The 26916-nt window shown below is 45.1% G+C and overlaps 1 protein-coding gene across 3 annotated transcripts in view; it reads right to left on the bottom strand.

Annotated features, from left to right (window-relative positions):
* LOC128698373 (uncharacterized) overlaps positions 1–26916 on the bottom strand; it is a 60016-nt gene that overhangs the window by 10331 nt on the left and 22769 nt on the right. For all 3 annotated transcript variants that reach the window (XM_070104439.1, XM_053790593.2, XM_070104440.1), the window contains exons 2-8: positions 16810–18647; positions 16231–16332; positions 15722–15783; positions 15542–15588; positions 11837–11877; positions 4001–4174; positions 262–2208 (exon numbers count right to left, since the gene is read on the bottom strand). In XM_070104439.1, the coding sequence (XP_069960540.1) occupies positions 262–2208; positions 4001–4174; positions 11837–11877; positions 15542–15588; positions 15722–15783; positions 16231–16332; positions 16810–18647 (4211 nt within the window). The remainder of the gene's footprint in view (positions 1–261; positions 2209–4000; positions 4175–11836; positions 11878–15541; positions 15589–15721; positions 15784–16230; positions 16333–16809; positions 18648–26916) is intronic.

Below are 26916 nucleotides of genomic sequence, written 5' to 3'. Positions count from 1 at the left end.
CTCGTTCAAATGACCAAAAGCTTCAGCTGCGGGTCATCATATGACTAAGACCCACGTCAGGAAACACTTGTCCTGTTTTTTTTGACGAATCTTACCTAACCTCCGTCTGTGTCATCCAGCACAAGAAACGCTGGAGGTTTGATCCTCTAACTGCTAACAAGGCCCAATCTATTGTTCTTGTTTATAGGGCTAATGAACCTCACGCCGTATCCAGTCCTAATTGATATGATACGTAATATCCAAGGAAGGAATCACACTTACTTGCTCGGTGAGTTGCCGACTTCTGGGTTACTGGGGAATGGAGGGAAGGATGGGGTGGAAGACGAGTCCCCAAGAGGCAAAGACCCCATGTCCGCGGTCTTCACTTGAGGTGAGGATGAGGCCAATGGGATGACTAGTGTGTCTTGACTTGCAGCTGATGAGAAGGTCGATTGTAGTAGACCAGACAGTGACTGGTTCTCTCCAGGTTCACTGATATTGTTTCCTATCGTCCTGGGTTCTACGGGAGAGGTCGCAGTCTGTCTGCCATCTCTGCTGCCAGAGCTTTCAGTCGAGCCTCGAGGAGCTTGGTGGAGAGTGTTCGGTACAAACCCTCTTTCCAGATTCTGTGGTGCTAGGAATCTTTGATGTGAACTTATTAGTGTTCCAGGTACAATGGAACTATCGCTCTGGACGGAACTGGAAGATGACCCAATGGAGCCATCATTCTGGACGGAACTGGAAGATGACTCAATGGAGTCACCATTCTGGACGGAACTGGAAGATGACCCAATGGAGCCACCATTCTGGATGGAACTGGAAGATGACTCAATGGAGCCACCATTCTGGACGGAACTGGAAAATGACCCAATGGAGCCACCATTCTGGACGGAGCTGGAAGATGATCCAATGGAGCCACCATTCTGGACGGAACTGGAAGATGACCCAATGGAGCTACCATTCTGGACGGAACTCTGAGAAGTATGTGAAGTATCATTATCGCTGAGCTGGAAATTCTGACTGGAAGACCCACTCAGTGATTGGTTATCTCCAGCTTCACCAGCAGTAGTGGCCACAGCCTGCCTCCCATCTCTTATAACAGAGCCGTCAGCGGACGAGCCTTGAGAAGCCTGTTGAAGATCATTGGGTATATAGTATTCAAACTTTGGCGGCTCTATGAACCTCTGAGGTGGCCCGCTTAGTGTTCCAGGGACAATGGACCTACTACTTTGACTCGAAGTATGAGATTCGATTGCATTTCCTTCCCCCACAGAGTCACTGGACGATACCTCCTGTGAGAATTGCTGTACTAGAACACTGCTATCAAGATGGACATTTCCAGACGCCTGGGACTGCTCTGGAGGATAAACTTTAGATTCAACTAAGTTCCCTTCTACAACGGTCCCACCTGAGGACGCTGTCTGGGAGACCTGTTGTGGTGAGGAATTTTGACTGATTTCTTTATCTCCACAGCTGTGTGTTGCTTTTGGAGTATGAGACCAAACTAAGTTTCCCTCAATCACAGAACTACTGGGTTGCTGTGGCAATGTGTTGCTACTGTGCTCACTGTTTCCAAAGCTTCGTGATTCTCTCACAGGAGGAGTGAAGGTTGCAATTAGATTTCCCGGAACAATCGAACTGCTACTTTGAATCGAGCTTGAAGAGGATTCACGTTTCAGATGCTGAGTTTCTGAAGGCTGACTTTGATCAACACTTTCAATGATCTGTGGCTGGGAAATGTACACTGTCTGTGGCTCCCCAACACTCTGAATTTCAGGATCTGACACTGACACCAGCTGAGAGCTGCTATCAGATCCAGATTGGCTCTGAGACACAGATGAGCTTCCATCTAGGAAATCTAATCCCTGAGCGTTTGGAATAAACTGGGTGAGCTTAGCTTCTTCAATTATAGAATTTTGAGATCCAGAAGACTGTGAGAGAGACAGTGTCTCTGGCTGTGAGAGAGACAGTGTCTCTGGCTGTGAGAGAGACAGTGTCTCTGGCTGTGAGAGAGACACCACCTGTGGCTCACCTGCAGTTATAAACGACCCTCCACTAGGGGTACTCTGGCTTGCGCTAACATACTGAGGTAAGCCACCTGTCACCTGGTCTCGTGTGACCTGCTGACCAAGGTCATTTTGGGCAAGATCCTGGGAGAACTGGGAGACGATCTGCTGACCATCGAACTGGGAGACACCAGAAGCATCCTGCTGATTCACACTCAACTGACTGCAGGAAATCAAAGAAAATTACTTAGTATAACTGCCTCGGAAAACTGAGTTTGATAAGTGAAACACTGGTGTAACATTTAGGAATCTATATTCTGGAAACGTTTCGCCAGTCAGTGCTTTCTTCAGTCCAATACAGAGAACGGTGGAAAATGAAGAAGAGTTTGAGGTAATCAATCCCTTATCCTGGAGTCGATGTAATCAGTCCATCAATCTCCTTTGTATGGACTGATGAAGCCACTGTGTGGCGAAACGTTTCCAGAATATCAATTCCCAAATATAAAGTATTTAAGTAACAAATTAATAATGTATTATTACATCGTATGACCAAATATTTCTCAATATATTCCTTATATCACGTTTCGGTACAAACTGATCCAAAACGTTGCCTTTGTTTTGGTTAGTTATGTTGTGTCAAGAATTTTTGTTTTGGATTCTACCTCCGGAACGGCTAGTTCAATGTGCCTGTCTTTGAGACTGTAAATTGTACCCGAGCACCTGATAAACCCTGGTGAGTGAGCCAGTGTAAGGCTCAGTCCCCCGTACACCAGTCTTATCTCACTCTGGTGTTACTACTGCTGCTGCTGCTGCTGCTGCTGCTGCTGCTGCTGCTGTTGCTGCTGCTGCTGCTGCTGCTGCTGCTGCTGCTGCTGCTGCTGCTGCTGCTGCTGCTGCTGCTGCTGCTGCTGCTGCTGCTGCTGCTGCTGCTGCTGCTGCTGCTGCTGCTGCTGCTGCTGCTGCTGCTACTACTACTACTACTACTACTACTACTGCTACTATCACCACCACCACCACTACTACTACTACTACTACTACTACTACTACTACTACTACTGCTACTATCACCACCACCACCACTACTACTACTACTACTACTACTACTGCTACTATCACCACCACCACCACTACTACTACTACTACTGCTACTATCACCACCACCACCACCACTACTACTACTACTACTGCTACTATCACCACCACCACTACTACTACTACTACTACTACTACTGCTACTATCACCACCACCACCACTACTACTACTACTACTACTACTACTACTACTACTACTACTACTACTACTACTACTACTACTACTACTACTGCTACTATCACCACCACCACCACTACTACTACTACTACTACTACTACTACTACTGCTACTATCACCACCACCACCACTACTACTACTACTACTACTACTACTACTACTACTACTACTACTACTACTACTACTACTACTGCTACTATCACCACCACCACCACTACTACTACTACTACTACTACTACTACTACTACTACTACTGCTACTATCACCACCACCACCACCACCACTACTACTACTACTACTACTACTACTACTACTACTACTACTACTACTACTGCTACTATCACCACCACCACCACTACTACTACTACTACTACTGCTACTATCACCACCACCACTACTACTACTACTACTGCTACTATCACCACCACCACCACTACTACTACTACTACTACTACTACTACTACAAATAATAATAATAATAATAATAATAATAATAATAATAATATCACTACCTCTATCACTACTACAATTATTCTACCTCTTCTCGTACTACCACTCCCTTCCCAGTCCACTCTCAAATATATATTGGCTCCCTTCCCTTCATGCTTCTGTGTGGCTAATTAATGGTCCAAATATAACAGAAACGTCGTCATTAGTTTCAGTTTCCTATGTGTTATTTTCGTGTGTATATAATCATCACTCAGTCTATCAGGAGAGTGGGATCGTGCAGAGACTGGAAACTTACCTGTGATCTCCCGGTAGTGAGATTTTCTGAGGAAAGCTCTCAACAATAGTGGCTCCTCTTGGCTCCTCCAGGATACTGTTGACCTCCAGAGCAGATGACTGGATCGTAGGATTCCCGACGTTCTTTGTAACAGCCACAGCCTCTACGATATTAGCCGTTCCTCCGTCTCCAGAGCTGTGGAAGGTGTGTGGGAACGTATCACATCTATTGAACCTATGATCGACTTGTTAAATAGGGCGAAATGTCTCTAATAAGATTCTGTCTACTACACACGTTTCGCACTCACTATAAAATAATGGATATTAAAAGATAGATAATATACATGCAACATTATTACAGTAAACAGGTGATATCACAATATGCAAAACAGCCACTGTGAAAAATAGTGAAAATCCAGGCGCTTTCGTGACTTCTCACATTATCAAGGAACCTTGATAATGTGAGAAATTACGAAAGCGCCTGGAATTTCACTGTTTTTTCAAAGTGGTTGTTCTGCACCCATACACATTTCGACCACACCACGACGTCTTTTTTACTCTAATGGAGAGAATGTCTATATAAAATTCTCTCCAACAGACTGAAAAAGGTCTCAGTTGGAAGTCGAAATATGCAGAGAATAATATGAGTTGGTGTTTATCTATAAGAACGTAAGACAGGAGGAGCACTGCAGGAGGCCTAATGGCCCATACTAGGTAGGTCTTCCTCAAGCTGACACTAACACAAAAATATTTGCCTAACCCATTATCAGTGTTACCTAAGACCCATTATCAGTGTTACCTAAGACCCATTATGAGTGTTACCTAAGGCCCATTATCAGTGTTACCTAAGACCCATTATCAGTGTTACCTAAGACCCATTATCAGTGTTACCCAAGACCCATTATCAGTGTTACCTAAGACCCATTACCAGTGTTACCTAAGGCCCATTATCAGTGTTACCTAAGACCCATTATCAGTGTTACCTAAGACCCATTATCAGTGTTACCTAAGACCCATTATCAGTGTTACCTAAGACCCATTACCAGTGTTACCTAAGACCCATTATCAGTGTTACCCAAGACCCATTATCAGTGTTACCTAAGACCCATTATCAGTGTTACCTAAGACCCATTATCAGTGTTACCTAAGACCCATTATCAGTGTTACCTAAGACCCATTATCAGTGTTACCTAAGACCCATTATGAGTGTTACCTAAGGCCCATTATCAGTGTTACCTAAGACCCATTATCAGTGTTACCTAAGACCCATTATGAGTGTTACCTAAGACCCATTATCAGTGTTACCTAAGACCCATTATCAGTGTTACCTAAGACCCATTATGAGTGTTACCTAAGGCCCTTTATCAGTGTTACCTAAGAAATAAGCTTTGAATACCCTGTTAACTGTAAATCCCACTCAAACCCAATGCAAGTCCCATTCCAACCCCTCTCATTTATGTCCAAGTCCCACTCCAATCCCTCTCACTCATGTGCAAGTCCCACTCCAACCCTTCTCAATCATGTCCAAGTCCCACTCCAACCCCTCTCAATCATGTGCAAGTCCCACTCCAACCCCTCTCATTTATGTCCAAGTCCCATTCCAATCCCTCTCATTCATGTCCAAGTCCCATTCCAACCCCTCTCACTCATGTACAAGTCCCACTCCAGCCCCTCTCAATCATGTACAAGTCCCACTCCAACCCCTCTCACTCATGTACAAGTTCCACTCCAACCCCTCTCAATCATGTGCAAGTCCCACTCCAACCACTCTCACTCATGTACAAGTTCCACTCCAACCCCTCTCAATCATGTACAAGTCCCACTCCAACCCCTCTCAATCATGTGCAAGTCCCACTCCATCCCCTCTCAATCATGTACAAGTTCCACTCCAACCCCTCTCAATCATGTACAAGTCCCACTCCAACCCCTCTCAATCATGTACAAGTCCCACTCCAACCCCTCTCAATCATGTGCAAGTCCCACTCCAACCCCTCTCAATCATGTACAAGTTCCACTCCAACCCCTCTCAATCATGTACAAGTTCCACTCCAACCCCTCTCAATCATGTACAAGTCCCACTCCAACCCCTCTCAATCATGTGCAAGTCCCACTCCAACCCCTCTCAATCATGTACAAGTCCCACTCCAACCCCTCTCAATCATGTGCAAGTCCCACTCCAACCCCTCTCAATCATGTGCAAGTCCCACTCCAACCCCTCTCAATCATGTACAAGTCCCACTCCAACCCCTCTCAATCATGTGCAAGTCCCACTCCAACCCCTCTCACTCATGTACAAGTTCCACTCCAACCCCTCTCCAACCCCTCTCACTCATGTACAAGTTCCACTCCAACCCCTCTCACTCATGTACAAGTCCCACTCCAACCCCTCTCAATCATGTACAAGTCCCACTCCAACCCCTCTCAATCATGTACAAGTCCCACTCCAACCCCTCTCACTCATGTACAAGTCCCACTCCAACCCCTCTCAATCATGTACAAGTCCCACTCCAACCCCAAGTTGACTGTAACACTGAGGTGACAGAGGTGACAGAGGTGACAGAGGTGACAGAGGTGACAGAGGTGACAGAGGTGACAGAGGTGACAGAGGTGACAGAGGTGACAGAGGTGACAGAGGTGACAAAGGTGACAGAGGTGACAGAGGTGACAGAGGTGACAGAGGTGACAGAGGTGACAGAGGTGACAGAGGTGACAGAGGTGACAGAGGTGACAAAGGTGACAGAGGTGACAGAGGTGACAGAGGTGACAGAGGTGACAGAGGTGACAGAGGTGAGGCAAGAATCAACATGCAGGTGATAGTGACGCAGCAACGACGTAGGTCGCTAAACGTTTCGCTCATCGTACGGCTTTAGCAAATCTTTGGTAAAGTTCACCATGGGGCAAAACGTTGTCGTTAATGAAAAAGGGGATCCTTCATTGGCAACGTTTTGCCCACACAATGGGCGAAATTATTATTATTATTATTATTATTATTATTATTATTATTATTATTATTATTATTATTATTATTATTATTATTATTATTATTATTATTATTATTGGTAGTTTTGAAAAGTAGGTTAGGTTACTGGGACCTGGTTAACACAGGCTAGAGGTGATTACGAGAACGTTTCTCCCTTGGAACTATACACAGAGTGAAACATCATTGCAGTAAGATATCCAGTGGTGGTTTAAGTGCCGATGTGCTACATTACAACTACGGTAAGTACTGTATTTGTGTGTAGTAGTATACGTGTTCCACCAGATGGCCGCCAACCTTACGCTGGAGGAGTCCTGGAGTCCTGGAGTCTCTGGATTCCCTTGTATTCCAGCCTGTTGGACCTTCAGCATGGAAGGTATGGGTGAGATCAATGGTATATAGACGTCAGAAGTACTGGAAGAAGGTGGGAGTTGGTCAGGGGAGTGTGGTATGTTGTGCAGTGTACTGGACCGTTCCAGGGCTAAAGAATTTTGGAAATTTGATGCAAATGGAGGTTTTAATTCCTCTGTTGGGTTTGTGTGAGAAGATGGGGTAGAGTTTTCAGCACTTCTAGTCGTTTGGTTATCTGGTGACACAAACTCAGGAGTCTGGAATATACTGGGTAGCTGTGATGCTGTTGCGTTTTGGAAATTAGATGGTAAGGAAGGCTTGAGAGATAGAGACGAATCTCCAGCATCACCAGTCACTTGGTTATCTTGTGAGGCAGACTCGGTAATCTTCTCGTCATTAACATCTTCGGAAAAATTCTGACTCAGCTTAGAAAACTGCAAAACATGTAGTGAATTTAAATTCCCAAAAGCGTCTTCGATACTGGACATATCATCTACAGCTTCCCGCTTAACTGGGTTTTTCTTCTCGTTGGAGATGATTTTGTATATAACAGGAACCACAATGATCTCTAGGTTTCCATTTAGTGGGAGATACATGTTTATTGCTGGTAGCTTGAGGCTGGAGGAGCTGTGGTCAGGGGCAGACAAAAGATCTTCTCTCTTAGAGCTCTTCAGCATGACGCCTTCAAGAAGAACACAAGTAGCAACACCGTGGCTGGAGCAACTCGCAGGGGAAACTTTAGACGTTATTTCTGTCCTTCTTGAACCATCCTCAAGTCCGTCACTTGCTGGTAAGTTCTCTGTAGCTTCAAGGGTAAATGAGGAATCAGAAACCGGTTCAGTAGCTTCAAATGGCTTAGCAAAGAGGTTGTTGGCTAGCAAAACTATATTTGGGGAAGCGAATATGACTGGTAGAGTTTCCATCTGTAGTGGAACTAGAGCCATAAGCTGAGAAGGGAAATGAGAGACATGAGGAACATTAATAATGAGAGAAGATGGCTCATGGCTTACTGATAGGCTCATTGCAGTGTAATTACTGCCTAAAGTTGATGTCAACACGTTAGGAGGGTTGTGAGTGCCTGCAAGTGCTGCAGGAGTCGAGGAAGTTGAATCAGTGTGATTTGATCTTGCAGGATCTTCCAAGTCATTGTCCTCTTCTGGAAATTGAGCTGCAAGACGGGAAAGTGCAAAAAGTTCTTCTCCTGCAGGACTCCGAGAGGAAAAGTCTTGGTTTTTAGAACTCTCAAGAGTTGAGGGATGATCTTGATCTGATAAATTCTCAGAGATAAAGGAAATAGAACTTTGATCTTGAAGACTAACAGAACTGAGAGACGTAACGTTTAAATTTGGGAAATTTTGATTTTCGGAAAGTGAACCTGAGGATGTAAAGCCAGTAGTTGGATATACTTCGAAACTGTTCTCGTGTTCGTGAATAAAAGTATTGTTAGCGAATTTCTGTTCTTTTCCAGCAACTCCTAGCTGTGTATTATGTGGGTGTTCTATGTAGAAGCCATCTGAGAATTCAGAATTGTCCATTGAAGAATGAATGCTCTGTTCTGTCTTCGCCGCGTCCTCCTTCACGGTGTTAGGGAGACCAGAGTTACTGAATATAAAACTGTCTTGCTGGTCTCTTTGTCCTGTGTTACTCAGGGACTCACTGCTCTGAGGCGCGAGGTAAACATCTGAGGCATCCCAGATGATGTGTGTATTGTGTACACTCACTGGGGCCTCTGAAGTAATGACTGTGTGTGGAGAGTCTCCCGTAGTGACTAGAAAACTGCTGGGATGGAAGTTCTCAGTACCTTCTGAAGGCACAGTGTCCCGAGGATTATCAAGAAAACCGTCGGGGTTGCTGTAGCTGTTAGCGAGAGTATTACTTCCTCTTACTTCGGTGATGAAGAAATCGTTGCTATGATTTTCTTGTGCCTCGCTGAAGACGACCACCGGTTGCCCTAAGACGAACTCCTGAGAGGAAACATCAGGGTGAGAAAACTGACTAACGCTAATATATCGTATTCCAGAGTCAGTGAGGTTAGTTGAGTCCCCCACCAAGTTCTTGTTTACAAAAATGTTACTGAGCCTGGGGTCGCTTGAGGATTCCTGGTCAGTGAAGAGTTTCGTTGATAAAGAGTCTTCGAGCACCTCCTCCAGAACGAAGATAGGAGTGATGGGTGGGGATGAGGAATCTTGCTTGGTATTGGAAGTAGTAGTAGTAGTGTGGGAAGTAGTAGATGTCGAGGTCCCAGTGTGAGTATTGGCGAGCATGAAGCTTCTAGTGTCGGAGATGGTGGACATGGAACCTCCATTGTGGGAATTAGTGGATATTAAATTTCCAGTGTGAGACGGGATGGACATCAAACTTCCAGTGTGAGACGGGATGGATATCAAACTTCCAGTGTGAGACGGGATGGACATCAAATTTCCAGTGTCAGACGGGATTGACATCAAACTTCCAGTGTGAGACGGGATGGACATCAAACTTCCAGTGTGAGACGGGATGGACATCAAACTTCCAGTGTGAGACGGGATGGACATCAAACTTCCAGTGTGAGACGAGATGGACATCAAACTTCCAGTGTGAGACGAGATGGACATCAAACTTCCAGTATGAGACGGGATGGACTTTGAACTTCCAGTGTGGGAGTTAGTAGACATTGAATTTTCACTATGTTCTTTAGGAGACACCAGATTTACCACACTCCCATCACCACCTAGTTCTAGCCGAGCGCTGTTGAGTGTCAGAGATGTTAGTTTAACACAGCATTCCGTTATCAACTAGCCAAAGATAACACTATTATAATCAAAGGAATGAAGTGAACCCATAAGGGATGGAAAATGGGAAGAAATCAAATACGATTCCAAGAAGGGTTTGGGTAGGGCTCGATACGGCGTAAGTTCTCAGCGTCCCTATAAACTACCAACAAAACGAAGAAAGGTTTGGATACCTTCCATTCTTGGAATCAAAGCATTGAATCCCATTTCGTCTCTTTGAATAAGAGAATTCACTTATACAAAAATAAAATTAGGAATTTATCTTAGACTTTTAAGCTAAACAAATTATCTTTGGCTAGTTATAATGTTAATTAGCATTTAAGTTAAATTAACAATTATGATTAGTGGATTTTAGGCTGTTAATATGTTAGTTTAGATAAGCATTGGGTAGTAGCAAGGCTAGTAGCACACACACACACACACGGGACCAGGAGCTATGACTCGACACCTGCAAATACAATTAGGTGAATACATACACACACACACACACACACACACACACACACACACACACACACACACACACACACACACACACACACACACACACACACACACACATAAGGGTCATTTACTATCAGTATTAGCATTATTATTAGTAGTAGAAGTAGTAGTAGTAGTAGTAGAAGTAGTAGTAGTGGTGGTAGTAGTAGTAGTAGTAGTAGTGGTAGTAGTAGTAGTAATAGTAGTGGTAGTAGTAGTAGTAGTGGTGGTAGTAGTGGTAGTAGTGGTAGTAGTGGTAGTAGTGGTAGTAGTGGTAGTAGTGGTGGTAGTAGTAGTAGTAGTAGTAGTGGTAGTAGTAGTAGTAATAGTAGTGGTAGTAGTGGTAGTAGTGGTGGTAGTAGTAGTAGAAGTAGTAGTAGTAGTAGTAGAAGTAGTAGTGGTGGTGGTAGTAGTAGTAGTGGTAGTAGTAGTAGTAATAGTAGTGGTAGTAGTGGTAGTAGTGGTAGTAGTGGTAGTAGTGGTGGTAGTAGTAGTAGAAGTAGTAGTAGTAGTAGTAGAAGTAGTAGTAGTGGTGGTAGTAGTAGTAGTGGTAGTAGTAGTAGTGGTAGTAGTGGTAGTAGTGGTAGTAGTCGTAGTAGTGGTGGTAGTAGTAGTAGAAGTAGTAGTAGTAGTAGTAGAAGTAGTAGTAGTGGTGGTAGTAGTAGTAGTGGTAGTAGTAGTAGTGGTAGTAGTGGTAGTAGTGGTAGTAGTGGTGGTAGTAGTAGTAGTGGTAGTAGTAGTAGTAGTAATAGTAGTGGTAGTAGTGGTAGTAGTAGTAGTAGTGGTAGTAGTAGTAGTAGTGGTGGTAGTGGTAGTAGTGATAGTAGTGGTAGTAGTGGTGGTAGTGGTAGTAGTGGTGGTAGTGGTAGTAGTGGTGGTAGTGGTAGTAGTGATAGTAGTGGTAGTAGTGGTGGTAGTGGTAGTAGTGGTGGTAGTGGTAGTAGTGGTGGTAGTGGTAGTAGTGGTGGTAGTGGTAGTAGTGGTAGTAGTGGTGGTAGTGGTAGTAGTGGTAGTAGTGGTAGTAGTGGTGGTAGTGGTAGTAGTGGTAGTACTAGTAGTAATAGTAGTGGTAGTAGTGGTAGTAGTGGTAGTAGTGGTGGTAGTGGTAGTAGTGGTAGTAGTAGTAATAGTAGTGGTAGTAGTGGTAGTAGTGGTAGTAGTGGTAGTAGTGGTAGTAGTAGTAGTGGTAGTAGTGGTAGTAGTGGTAGTAGTGGTAGTAGTGGTAGTAGTGGTAGTAGTGGTAGTAGTGGTGGTAGTGGTGGTAGTGTTAACTTACCCTTCAAGAAGGTTGCCAGCAGCTTCCGTCTCTGATTTTGTCTGTAACAAGATTATTATTATTATTATTATTATTATTATTATTATTATTATTATTATTATTATTATTATTATTATTACTTATAACAAACCAAAAATTTCGATTACATTTTAAACAACGTAATAATCACTGTAACAGCAGATAACAAATAACTATTAAAAATAATAATAATAACGATAATTTAGAGTCAAAATATAATTCAGAATTTTTGTAAAGGGAAAAATGGACATTATAATAATCGTTACTGAGATATTCTGAATCAAAAATTTTGATTATCTTTCGCATCACTCAAAATATAACAGCACATTTGGGATGTATTCAGTTTTTAATATATAATAAAATGGTATATCTGGCTAAGAACGTCAGACGTGTGACGTTTGGGATGAAAAGGGGATTCCTTGACTATCTGGTGAACCGTTCGTTAGGTCACTGAGTAGATCGTAGAGAACAGGAAGTAGATAACTCAATAGAGAACAGAGAACGATCAAGCAGGATGTTAATAGATAGTTTGATCTATCAGAACATACCAGGATATCACCTGGAATAATGGCAGGATGTTAATAGACAGTTCGATCTATCAGAACATACCAGAATATCACGTAGAACAGGATGTTAATAGATTGTTTGATCTATCAAAACATACCAGGATATCACCTGGAACAATGGCAGGATGTTAATAGATAGTTTGATCTATCAGAACATACCAGGATATCACCTGGAACAATGGCAGGATGTTAATAGATAGTTTGATCTATCAAAACATACCAAGATATCACCTGGAACAATGGCAGGATGTTAATAGATAGTTCGATCTATCAGAACATACCAGATTCACTTCCAACATCACTGTCACACTGGCGTGGTCACTCTGACTGACCTCCTCACCGAAAGTTCCACCTCACCTGGAGTTTACCTGGAGAGAGTTCCGGGGGTCAACGCCCCCGCGGCCCGGTCTGTGACCAGGCCTCCAGGTGGATCAGAGCCTGATCATCCAGGCTGTTACTGCTGCCTGCACGCAAACCAACGTACGAGCCACAGCCCGGCTGATCAGGAACTGACTTTAGGTGCTTGTCCAGTGCCAGCTTGAAGACTGCCAGGGGTCTGTTGGTAATCCCCCTTATGTATGCTGGGAGGCAGTTGAACAGTCTCGGGCCCCTGACACTTATTGTATGGTCTCTTAACATGCTAGTGACACCCCTAGTGTGACAAACACTAACCTATCACAACAAATTCGTCTTTAATCTTAGTAAGAAATCAATATTTGCTGTAAGAGGGTTTGTAAGCTTAGGAAGATCTATATTTTTACATGTACAAGGTATACAAGTACATGTACAAGGTATACAAGTACATGTACAAGGTATACCAGTACATGTACAAGGTATACAAGTACATGTACAAGGTATATAAGTACATGTACAAGGTATACAAGTACATGTACAAGGTATACAAGTACATGTACAAGGTATACAAGTACATGTACAAGGTATACAAGTACATGTACAAGGTATACAAGTACATGTACAAGGTATACAAGTACATGTACAAGGTATACAAGTACATGTACAAGGTATACAAGTACATGTACAAGGTATACAAGTACATGTACAAGGTATACAAGTACATGTACAAGCTATACAAGTACATGTACAAGGTATACAAGTACATGTACAAGGTATACAAGTACATGTACAAGGTATACAAGTACATGTACAAGGTATACAAGTACATGTACAAGGTATACAAGTACATGTACAAGGTATACAAGTACATGTACTAGGTATATAAGTACATGTACAAGGTATACAAGTACATGTACTAGGTATACAAGTACATGTACAAGGTATACAAGTACATGTACAAGGTATACAAGTACATGTACAAGGTATACAAGTACATGTACTAGGTATACAAGTACATGTACAAGGTATACAAGTACATGTACAAGGTATACAAGTACATGTACAAGGTATACAAGTACATGTACAAGGTATACATGTATATATACAACTTATACAAGTACACGTACAAGGTATACAAGTACATGTACAAGGTATACAAGTACATGTACAAGGTATACAAGTACATGTACAAGGTATACAAGTACATGTACAAGGTATACAAGTACATGTACAAGGTGTACATGTACAAGGTATACAAGTACATGTACAAGGTATACAAGTACATGTACAAGGTATACAAGTACATGTACAAGGTATACAAGTACATGTACAAGGTATACAAGTACATGTACAAGGTATACAAGTACATGTACAAGGTATACAAGTACATGTACAAGGTATACAAGTACATGTACAAGGTATACCAGTACATGTACAAGGTATACAAGTACATGTACAAGATATACAAGTACATGTACAAGGTATACAAGAACATGTACAAGGTATACAAGTACATGTACAAGGTATACAAGTACATGTACAAGGTATACAAGTACATGTACAAGGTATACAAGTACATGTACAAGGTATACAAGTACATGTACAAGGTATACAAGTACATGTACAAGGTATACAAGTACATGTACAAGGTATACAAGCACATGTACAAGGTATACAAGTACATGTACAAGGTATACATACCATAGCTGACATCAGTGACATACTACTATATAGAAAGTCCCTTGTTATGCTGAGCATTTCCCGCAAATTAGGTCAGTTTTGTCCCAGGATGTGACCCACACCAGTCCACTAACACCCAGGATGCCACCCACACCAGTCCACTAACACCCAGGATGCGACCCACACCAGTCCACTAACACCCAGGATGCCACCCACACCAGTCCACTAACACCCAGGATGCGACCCACACCAGTCCACTAACACCCAGGATGTGACCCACACCAGTCCACTAACACCCAGGATGTGGCCCACACCAGCCCACTAACACCCAGGATGTGGCCCACACCAGTCCACTAACACCAAGGATGCGACCCACACCAGTCCACTAACACCCAGGATGCGACCCACACCAGTCCACTAACACCCAGGATGCGACCCACACCAGTCCACTAACACCCTGGATGCGACCCACACCAGTCTAACACAGGATGTACACCAGTCCACTAACAAGATGCGACCCACACCAGTCCACTAACACACCAGGATGTGACCCACACCAGTCCACTAACACCCAGGATGCGACCCACACCAGTCCACTAACACCCAGGATGCGACCCACACCAGTCCACTAACACCCTGGATGCGACCCACACCAGTCCACTAACACCCAAGATGCGACCCACACCAGTCCACTAACACCCAGGATGCGACCCACACCAGTCCACTAACACCCTGGATGCGACCCACACCAGTCCACTAACACCCAAGATGCGACCCACACCAGTCCACTAACACCCAGGATGCAACCCCACACCAGTTCACTAACACCCAGGTACCTACTTACTGCTAGGTGAACATGGACAGCAGGTGTCTTAAGGAAACATATCCTAATGTTTCTACCCTTACCAGGGATCGAATCTCGGACCATCAGCGCGTGAAAAGAGAGTGTTACCTACCAAGCCATGGGACACCTAAAAATTTTGGATCTACTGTATGGGAAGATGTTGCCAAGGGGCCCTATAACAGTTCAAGCTTCAGGGCCCTAAAAATATAGGTCCCCCACAGTCTACAATTAAATTGTACTCACATTGGACCTAAAAACACGAACATTATCCGTGTTCAACGACCCGGAACCTGAAACAGAAAACGTAAAATATAGAAACTGAAATCGGTAACTATTATAGAAAAATACAATTACTCGCAGAATTAAAAACACAGATGTTTAAACTGAAATTTTATACTTAATAGACCAATAGACTGAACTTACTGTATCCCTGGGAAGAGACGAAGGTTGAATCTATCTGTTGGAGACGAGGGTCCCTTCCTGACCTGAAGATAAGATAAGATAAGATAAGATTTCTTTCGGATTTTTAACCCCGGAGGGTTAGCCACCCAGGATAACCCAAGAAAGTCAGTGCGTCATCGAGGACTGTCTAACTTATTTCCATTGGGGTCCTTAATCTTGTCCCCCAGGATGCGACCCACACCAGTCGACTAACACCCAGGTACCTATTTGCTGCTAGGTGAACAGGACAACAGGTGTAAGGAAACGTGTCGAAATGTTTCCACCCGCCGGGAATCGAACCCGGACCCTCCGTGTGTGAAGCGGGAGCTTGAGCCACCAGGCCACCGGAGGAGAAGTTACATACTTCAGCCTCGGTTTGTGCCCCTCTTCAGAGGACAGTTCCTTAAGACCTAAATATAAGAACACATCTTAATACGTCAGTTTTCGCACGTAGTACGTCAAGGACAGACGTCCATTCGTTAGGTACTTACGAAATGTCGTTTATAACCAGGAGGGGCTTGGCTTCTGTGATTTGTGGTCCGATGTGTAGCTCCTGGACCGGGAGCTGAGACCTGACATCGAAGCTAGGACCACTACAAAAGAAAATAATAATAATAATAATAATAATAATAATAATAATAATAATAATAATAATAATAATAATAATAATTATTATTATTATTATTATTATTATTATTATTATTATTATTATTATTATTATTATTGTTATATATACACCAAGAGGTATATATATATATATATATATATATATATATATATATATATATATATATATATATATATATATATATATATATATATATATATATATATATATATATATATATATATATATATATATATATATATATATATATATATATATATATATATTCAATGTGTATATCTCAGAGTGAGTGTATTTCTCAGTATATATAAATTCTATGTATATACTCTCAGCGTGTACACTATCAGTGTATATACAGAGAGGTGTGTATATCTCAGTGTATGTACAGTTAGCGTATATACTTAGTGTGTATATACAGGTGTATATGTCTGTGTATACTTACCCAGGAGGGTAGATGGGTACTGGTGCAGGTGAGCCATTGTATTCTGGACCGGGAAGTGGTCCCACTGGACCGGGAAGTGGTCCCACTGGACCGGGAAGTGGTCCCACTGGACCGGGAAGTGGTCCCACTGGACCAATTCCCTGTATTGGAATCCAAGGCTCCTTGTCACAAGCGGTACAGTCTGGCTGGACCGGTCCAGGACCTCCGGAGACCGGAAAGCTGTCGATTATACCTTGACCGGATGGTGAACCGACTGGTCCAGGACCAAGGAGAATAGAAGAGGATATATACTGCTCAGAAGGAGCGGTATACAAGGGTGTAGGAGCAGGTGGTATATATTCTGGGGATATATTCTGGTCTGAAGGAGGGATATATTGACCTGAAGGAGGAATATTCTGGCTATTTGAACCAGAGGCAAAGAATATTGGAGGGGATATATTGTGGTCTGATGGAGGGGTATATATAATAGGAGGAATATTCTGGCTGTTAGACCCTGAAGGGAATATCACAGGAGGGGATATATTCTGGTCTGAAGGAGGGATATTCTGGCTGCTAGACCCTGAAGGGAATATCACATTAGGGGATATATTCTGCTCTGGAGGGATATATAGTGCTGGAGGAGGTATATTTTTGCTACTAGACACAGGTGCGAATATTTCCTGCTTGTTAGCGGAGTCTTCCAGAGGCAGTATGTATTGATCATTAGGTCCTGAGGGCTGTGGAGGTATGTACTGGTCATTAGGGACTGGTACATACAGCGGTGGTGGAGGTTCGTGCTTGGCTTCTGTACTGGAGGACAGTGGGAGGACGTAGTTGTCTGATGGAGGAGGGAAGAACGGCCCGTTGATGTCCTTTGGAGGGAGTGGAGGGCTGTAGTTGTCTGATGGAGGAGGGAAGAACGGCCCGTTGATGTCCTTTGGAAGGAGTGGAGGGCTGTAGTTATCTTGTGGAGGGAGTGGAGGGCTGTAGTTATCTTGTGGAGGGAGTGGAGGGCTGTAGTTATCTTGTGGAGGGAGTGGAGGGCTGTAGTTATCTTGTGGAGGGAGTGGAGGGCTGTAGTTATCTTGTGGAGGGAGTGGAGGGCTGTAGTTATCTTGTGGAGGGAGTGGAGGAGGAAGAGGTGGGCCGTAGTTATCCTGTGGAGGAGGAGGTGGAGGAAGAGGTGGGCCGTAGTTATCTTTTGGAGGAGGAGGTGGTGGTCCATACTGGGGAGGAGGAGGAGGTGGTGGTGGTCCATAGTTGCCCTTAGGAGGAGGAGGTGGTGGTCCATAGTTCCCCTTGGGAGGAGGAGGAGGAGGTGGCCCGTATTTGGGAGGAGGAGGCGGTGGAGGGCCATAGCTGGCCTTTGGAGGAGGAGGTGGTGGTCCATACTGAGGAGGTGGTGGAGGAGGAGGTGGTCCATAGTGTCCCTTTGGTTTAGGAGGAGGTGGTCCATATTGAGGAGGTGGCGGAGGTGGCGGAGGAGGCGGTCCATATTGAGGAGGTGGCGGTCCATATTGAGGAGGAGGTGGTCCATATTGAGGAGGAGGCGGTCCATAAACAGGAATCGGCGGTCCATAAGTCTCCAAAGGCTCCTCCTCTCCACCTCCTTTGCCTTTGCCAAAGCTAAATAGGTCTTTGATACCTCCAAAGAGATCGAAGTCAAAAAGACCCCCTTTGCCACCTCCTTTGCCACCTCCCTTACCCTTGGAGGGCTGTGGAGGTGGAGGAGGGGGTGGAGGAGGAGGTGGAGGAGGGATAGCAGCCGGATATGAGCGTTTTTGAAGGTTGGAGGCAGCGGAGTGAGTCCCCTTAGAGATACTAAGGAATACCAGCAACACTCCAGCAAGGAACACAACCTGAGGACACCGAAAAAATGTTTTAGTTACCCCTAGAAAATAACAATACTACTACTACTACTACTACTACTACTACTACTACTACTACTACTAATAATAATAATAATAATAATAATAATAATAATAATAATAATAATAATAATAATAATGCTAGCTTTCACCTGCTGCCACTGTTCACCTAGCAGTAAATAGGTACCTGGGTTTTAGGTGACTGTTGTGAATAACAATAACTTAGCCTCTACATTTCGCCCGGTAATCGAACTCAGGTCATTCTGGTTGTGAGCCGAACACGTTAGTTGTAAACTAGTCAGCGGTGTCTCACCACAGTAATGGATTATCATACTTAAGGAGAAGAACTGCGCTGCAGAGGACAACTTTCTCTAGCATTAGCGTGCGGCACAGATGTGCGGTGTAAACTGCCTCCTGACACTGCTGACTTGTTAGTAAACTGCCTCCTGACACTGCTGACTTGTTAGTAAACTACCTCCTGACACTGCTGACTTGTTAGTAAACTGCCTCCTGACACTGCTGACTTGTTAGTAAACTGCCTCCTGACACTGCTGACTTGTTAGTAAACTGCCTCCTGACACTGCTGACTTGTTAGTAAACTGCCTCCTGACACTGCTGACTTGTTAGTAAACTGCCTCCTGACATTGCTGACTTGTTAGTAAACTGCCTCCTGACACTGCTGACTTGTTAGTAAACTGCCTCCTGACACTGCTGACTTGTTAGTAAACTGCCTCCTGACACTGCTGACTTGTTAGTAAACTGCCTCCTGACACTGCTGACTTGTTAGTAAACTGCCTCCTGACACTGCTGACTTGTTAGTAAACTGCCTCCTGACACTGCTGACTTGTTAGTAAACTGCCTCCTGACACTGCTGACTTGTTAGTAAACTGCCTCCTGACACTGCTGACTTGTTAGTAAATTGCCTCCTGACACTGCTGACTTGTTAGTAAACTGCCTCCTGACACTGCTGACTTGTTAGTAAACTGCCTCCTGACACTGCTGACTTGTTAGTAAACTGCCTCCTGACACTGCTGACTTGTTAGTAAACTGCCTCCTGACACTGCTGACTTGTTAGTAAACTGCCTCCTGACACTGCTGACTTGTTAGTAAACTGCCTCCTGACACTGCTGACTTGTTAGTAAACTGCCTCCTGACACTGATGACGTGTTAGTAAACTGCCTCCTGACACTGCTGACTTGTTATTAAACTGCCTCCTGACACTGCTGACTTGTTAGTAAACTGCCTCCTGACACTGCTGACTTGTTAGTAAACTGCCTCCTGACACTGCTGACGTGTTAGTAAACTGCCTCCTGACACTGCTGACTTGTTAGTAAACTGCCTCCTGACACTGCTGACTTGTTAGTAAACTGCCTCCTGACACTGCTGACTTGTTAGTAAACTGCCTCCTGACACTGCTGACTTGTTAGTAAATTGCCTCCTGACACTGCTGACTTGTTAGTAAACTGCCTCCTGACACTGCTGACTTGTTAGTAAACTGCCTCCTGACACTGCTGACTTGTTAGTAAACTGCCTCCTGACACTGCTGACTTGTTAGTAAACTGCCTCCTGACACTGCTGACTTGTTAGTAAACTGCCTCCTGACACTGCTGACTTGTTAGTAAACTGCCTCCTGACACTGCTGACTTGTTAGTAAACTGCCTCCTGACACTGCTGACTTGTTAGTAAACTGCCTCCTGACACTGCTGACTTGTTAGTAAACTGCCTCCTGACACTGCTGACGTGTTAGTAAACTGCCTCCTGACACTGCTGACTTGTTAGTAAACTGCCTCCTGACACTGCTGACTTGTTAGTAAACTGCCTCCTGACACTGCTGACTTGTTAGTAAACTGCCTCCTGACACTGCTGACTTGTTAGTAAACTGCCTCCTGACACTGCTGACTTGTTAGTAAACTGCCTCCTGACACTGCTGACTTGTTAGTAAACTGCCTCCTGACACTGCTGACGTGTTAGTAAACTGCCTCCTGACACTGCTGACTTGTTAGTAAACTGCCTCCTGACACTGCTGACTTGTTAGTAAACTGCCTCCTGACACTGCTGACTTGTTAGTAAACTGCCTCCTGACACTGCTGACTTGTTAGTAAACTGCCTCCTGACACTGCTGACTTGTTAGTAAACTGTCTCCTGACACTGCTGACTTGTTAGTAAACTGCCTCCTGACACTGCTGATTAGCTAGTAAACTGCCTCCTGACACTGCTGATTAGTTAGTAAACTGCCTCCTGACACTGCTGACTTGTTAGTAAACTGCCTCCTGACACTGCTGACTTGTTAGTAAACTGCCTCCTGACACTGCTGACTTGTTAGTAAACTGCCTCCTGACACTGCTGATTAGCTAGTAAACTGCCTCCTGACACTGCTGATTAGTTAGTAAACTGCCTCCTGACACTGCTGATTAGTTAGTAAACTGCCTCCTGACACTGCTATCTTGTTTGAAAACTGCCTCCTGACACTGCTGATTAGTAAACTGCCTCCTGACACTGCTGATTAGCTAGTAAACTGCCTCCTGACACTGGTGGTACTCAGTACTGGTGATGTGTAGTGCTCAGTATTGGGACTGGAAGGAATGTAGGGAGTGCTGGAGAAAGTGAAGATGTATACGGAATCCTTGTGTACACACACACACACACACACACACACACACACACACACACACACACACACACACACACACACACACACACACACACACACACACACACACACACACACACACACACACACACACACACACACACACACACACACACACACACACACACACACACACACACACACACACACCTTAATAAGGAATCGTTCAAGACACTGTACACTGTGTATGTTAGGCCCATACTGGAGTATGCAGCACCAGTCTGGAACCCACACCTGGTCAAGCACGTCAAGAAGTTAGAGAAAGTACAAAGGTTTGCAACAAGGCTAGTCCCAGAGCTCAGGGGAATGTCGTACGAGGAAAGGTTGAGGGAAATCGGACTGACGACACTGGAGGACAGAAGGGTCAGGGGAGACATGATAACGACATACAAGATACTGCGGGGAATACACAAGGTGGACAGAGATAGGATGTTCCAGAGAGGGGACACAGAAACAAGGGGTCACAACTGGAAGCTGATGACTCAGACGAGTCACAGGGACGTTAGGAAGTATTTCTTCAGTCATAGAGTTGTCAGCAAGTGGAATAGCATAGCAAGTGAAGTAGTGGAGGCAGGAACCATACAGAGTTTTAAGAAGAGGTATGACAAAGCTCAGGAAGCAGAGAGAGAGAGGACCCAGTAGCGATCAGTGAAGAGGCGGGGCCAGGAGCTGAGTCTCGACCCCTGCAACCACAATTAGGTGAGTACAATTAGGTGAGTACACACACACACACATACACGCACACACACACACACACACACACACACACACACACACACACACACACACACACACACACACACACACACACACACACAGAGTAGTCAGGAAGTGGAATAGATTGGGAAGCGAAGTAGTGGAGGCAGGATCCATACATAGCTTTAAGCAGAGGTATGATAAAGCTCACGGTACAGGGAGAGGGACCTAGTAGCGACCAGTGAAGAGGCGGGGCCAGGAGCTTGGGCTCGACCCCTGCAACCTCAGCTAGGTGAATACAACTAGGTGAGTACTCACACACACACACACACACACACACACACACACACACACACACACACACACACACACACACACACACACACACACACACACACACATACACACAGACCTCACTCAAGGAAAAGGATCTTGGGGTGAGTATAACACCCAACACATCTCCTGAGGCGCACATCAACCAAATAACTGTTGCAGCATATGGGCACCTAGCAAACCTACGAACAGAATTCCGACACCTCAGTAAGGAGTCATTCAAGAACCTGTACACCGTGTACGTCAGGTCCATATTGGAGTATGCAGCACCAGTATGGAAACCACACCTGGTCAAGCATATCAAGAAATTAGAGAAAGTGCAGAGGTTTGAAACTAGACTAGTCCGGAGCTAAGGGGAATGTCCTACGAGGAGAGGTTAAGGGAAATCAATTTGACAACACTGGAGGACAGGAGGGACATGATAACGAGGTACAAAATACTGAAAGGAAATGATATGGTGCACTGGGACGGATTGTTTCAGAGATGTGACAGAACAACAAGGGGACACAACAACAAGGGGACACAACAACAAGGGGACACAGCAACAAGGGGACACAACAACAAGGGGACACAACAACAAGGGGTCACAACAACAAGGGGACACAACAACAAGGGGACACAACAACAAGGGGACACAGCAACAAGGGGACACAACAACAAGGGGTCACAACAACAAGGGGACACAGCAACAAGGGGACACAACAACAAGGGGTCACAACAACAAGGGGACACAACAACAAGGGGACACAACAACAAGGGGACACAACAACAAGGGGACACAACAACAAGGGGACACAACAACAAGGGGACACAACAACAAGGGGACACAACAACAAGGGGTCACAACAACAAGGGGACACAACAACAAGGGGACACAACAACAAGGGGACACAACAACAAGGGGACACAACAACAAGGGGACACAACAACAAGGGGACACAACAACAAGGGGACACAACAACAAGGGGACACAACAACAAGGGGACACAACAACAAGGGGACACAGCAACAAGGGGACACAACAACAAGGGGACACAACAACAAGGGGACACAACAACAAGAGGACACAGCAACAAGGGGACACAACAACAAGGGGACACAGCAACAAGGGGACACAACAACAAGGGGACACAACAACAAGAGGACACAGCAACAAGGGGACACAACAACAAGGGGACACAACAACAAGGGGACACAGCAACAAGGGGACACAACAACAAGGGGACACAGCAACAAGGGGACACAACAACAAGGGGACACAACAACAAGGGGACACAACAACAAGAGGACACAGCAACAAGGGGACACAACAACAAGGGGACACAGCAACAAGGGGACACAACAACAAGGGGACACAACAACAAGAGGACACAGCAAAAAGGAAGGAAGGAGGAGGTGCGGGATTACCAAAACTGTTGTCCAGAGGGCTGAGGAAGGGTTGTTGAGGTGGTTCGGACATGTAGAGAGAATGGAGCGAAACAGAATGACTTCAAGAGTGTATCAGTCTGTAGTGGAAGGAAGGCGGGGTAGGGGTCGGCCTAGGAAGGGTTGGAGGGAGGGGGTAAAGGAGGTTTTGTGTGCGAGGGGCTTGGACTTCCAGCAGGCATGCGTGAGCGTGTTTGATAGGAGTGAATGGAGACAAATGGTTTTTAATACTTGACGTGCTGTTGGAGTGTGAGCAAAGTAACATTTATGAAGGGATTCAGGGAAACCGGCAGGCCGGACTTGAGTCCTGGAGATGGGAAGTACAGTGCCTGCACTCTGAAGGAGGGGTGTTAATGTTGCAGTTTAAAAACTGTAGTGTAAAGCACCCTTCTGGCAAGACAGTGATGGAGTGAATGATGGTGAAAGTTTTTCTTTTTCGGGCCACCCTGCCTTGGTGGGAATCGGCCAGTGTGATAATAAAATAAAATAAAATAAAATAAACAACAAGGGGACACAGCAACAAGGGGACACAGCAACAAGGGGACACAGCAACAAGGGGACGCAACATCAAGGGGACACAACAACAAGGGGACACAACAACAAGAGGACACAGCAACAAGGGGACACAACAACAAGGGGACACAACAAGAAGGGGACACAACAACAAGAGGACACAGCAACAAGGGGACACAACAACAAGGGGACATAACAACAAGGGGACACAACAACAAGGGGACACAGCAACAAGGGGACACAACAACAAGGGGACACAGCAACAAGGGGACACAACAACAAGAGGACACAGCAACAAATGGTCACAACAACAAGGGGACACAACAACAAGGGGACACAACAACAAGAGGACACAACAACAAGGGGACACAACAACAAGGGGACACAGCAACAAGGGGACACAACAACAAGGGGAGACACAACAACAAGGGGACACAGCAACAAGGGGAGACACAACAACAAGGGGACACAACAACAAGAGGACACAACAACAAGGGGACACAACAACAAGGGGACACAGCAACAAGGGGACACAACAACAAGGGGACACAGCAACAAGGGGACACAACAACAAGGGGAGACACAACAACAAGGGGACACAGCAACAAGGGGACACAACAACAAGGGGACACAGCAACAAGGGGACACAACAACAAGAGGACACAGCAACAAATGGTCACAACAACAAGGGGACACAGCAACAAGGGGACACAACAACAAGAGGACACAACAACAAGGGGACACAACAACAAGGGGACACAACAACAAGGGGACACAACAACAAGAGGACACAACAACAAGGGGACACAACAACAAGGGGTCACAACAACAAGGGGACACAGCAACAAGGGGACACAACAACAAGGGGACACAACAACAAGGGGACACAACAACAAGGGGACACAACAACAAGGGGACACAACAACAAGAGGACACAACAACAAGGGGACACAACAACAAGGGGTCACAACAACAAGAGGACACAGCAACAAATGGTCACAACAACAAGGGGACACAACAACAAGGGGACACAACAACAAGGGGACACAACAACAAGGGGACACAACAACAAGGGGACAAAGCAACAAGGGGACACAACAACAAGGGGACACAACAACAAGGGGACACAGCAACAAGGGGACACAACAACAAGGGGACACAGCAACAAGGGGACACAGCAACAAGGGGACACAACAACAAGGGGACACAGCAACAAGGGGACACAGCAACAAATGGTCACAACAACAAGGGGACACAACAACAAGGGGACACAACAACAAGGGGACACAACAACAAGGGGACACAACAACAAGGGGACACAGCAACAAGGGGACACAACAACAAGGGGACACAACAACAAGGGGACACAGCAACAAGGGGACACAACAACAAGGGGACACAGCAACAAGGGGACACAGCAACAAGGGGACACAACAACAAGGGGACACATCAACAAGGGGACACAGCAACAAGGGGACACAGCAACAAGGGGACACAGCAACAAGGGGACACAGCAACAAGGGGACACAACAACAAGGGGACACAACAACAAGGGGACACAGCAACAAGGGGACACAACAACAAGGGGACACAGCAACAAGGGGACACAGCAACAAGGGGACACAACAACAAGGGGACACATCAACAAGGGGACACAGCAACAAGGGGACACAGCAACAAGGGGACACAGCAACAAGGGGACACAACAACAAGGGGACACAACAACAAGGGGACACATCAACAAGGGGACACAGCAACAAGGGGACACAGCAACAAGGGGACACAGCAACAAGGGGACACAACTGGAAACTGAAGACTCAGATGAGTCACAGGGATGTTAGGAAGTATTTCTTCAGTCACAGAGTTGTCAGGAAGTGGAACAATCTGGAGAGTGATGTAGTGGAGGCAGGATCCATACATAGCTTCAAAAATAGGTATGATAAAGCTCATGGAGCAGGGAGAGAGAAGCGAGTAGAGACCAGCAAAAAGATAGAGCCAAGAGCTGTGGCTCGACCCCTGCAACCACAAATAGGTAAGTACAAGTGTGCGATATCTCCTGCATGAATGTCTGCAACCAGTGTCGTGACAGACAGCTGTTCCTCAGACAGGCAGCTGTCACAACACAGCTGTTTATCGTGGAAGAAGCAGAGGTACAAGTACCAGTAGCAGTAGCAGTAGCAGTAGTAGCAGTAGTAGTAGCAGTAGCAGTAGTAGCAGTAGTAGCAGTAGTAGCAGTAGTAGCAGTAGTAGCAGCAGTAGTAGCAGTAGTAGTAGCAGTAGTAGCAGTAGTAGCAGTAGTAGCAGTAGTAGCAGTAGTAGCAGTAGTAGCAGTAGTAGCAGTAGTAGCAGAAGTAGCAGTAGTAGCAGTAGTAGCAGTAGTAGCAGAAGTAGTAGCAGTAGTAGCAGTAGTAGCAGTAGTAGCAGTAGTAGCAGTAGTAGCAGTAGCAGTAGCAATAGCAGTAGTAGCAGTAGTAGCAGTAGTAGCAGTAGTAGCAGTAGTAGCAGAAGTAGCAGTAGTAGCAGTAGTAGCAGTAGTAGCAGTAGTAGCAGTAGTAGCAGTAGTAGCAGTAGTAGCAGAAGTAGCAGTAGTAGCAGTAGTAGCAGTAGTAGCAGTAGTAGCAGTAGTAGCAGAAGTAGTAGCAG

Source organism: Cherax quadricarinatus, chromosome 92, assembly GCF_038502225.1.
Source record: "Cherax quadricarinatus isolate ZL_2023a chromosome 92, ASM3850222v1, whole genome shotgun sequence".
Taxonomy (NCBI): Eukaryota; Metazoa; Arthropoda; class Malacostraca; order Decapoda; family Parastacidae; genus Cherax; species Cherax quadricarinatus.
The sequence above is the reverse complement of the archived record's forward strand: the minus strand, read 5'-3'. Positions and strand labels throughout refer to the sequence as shown.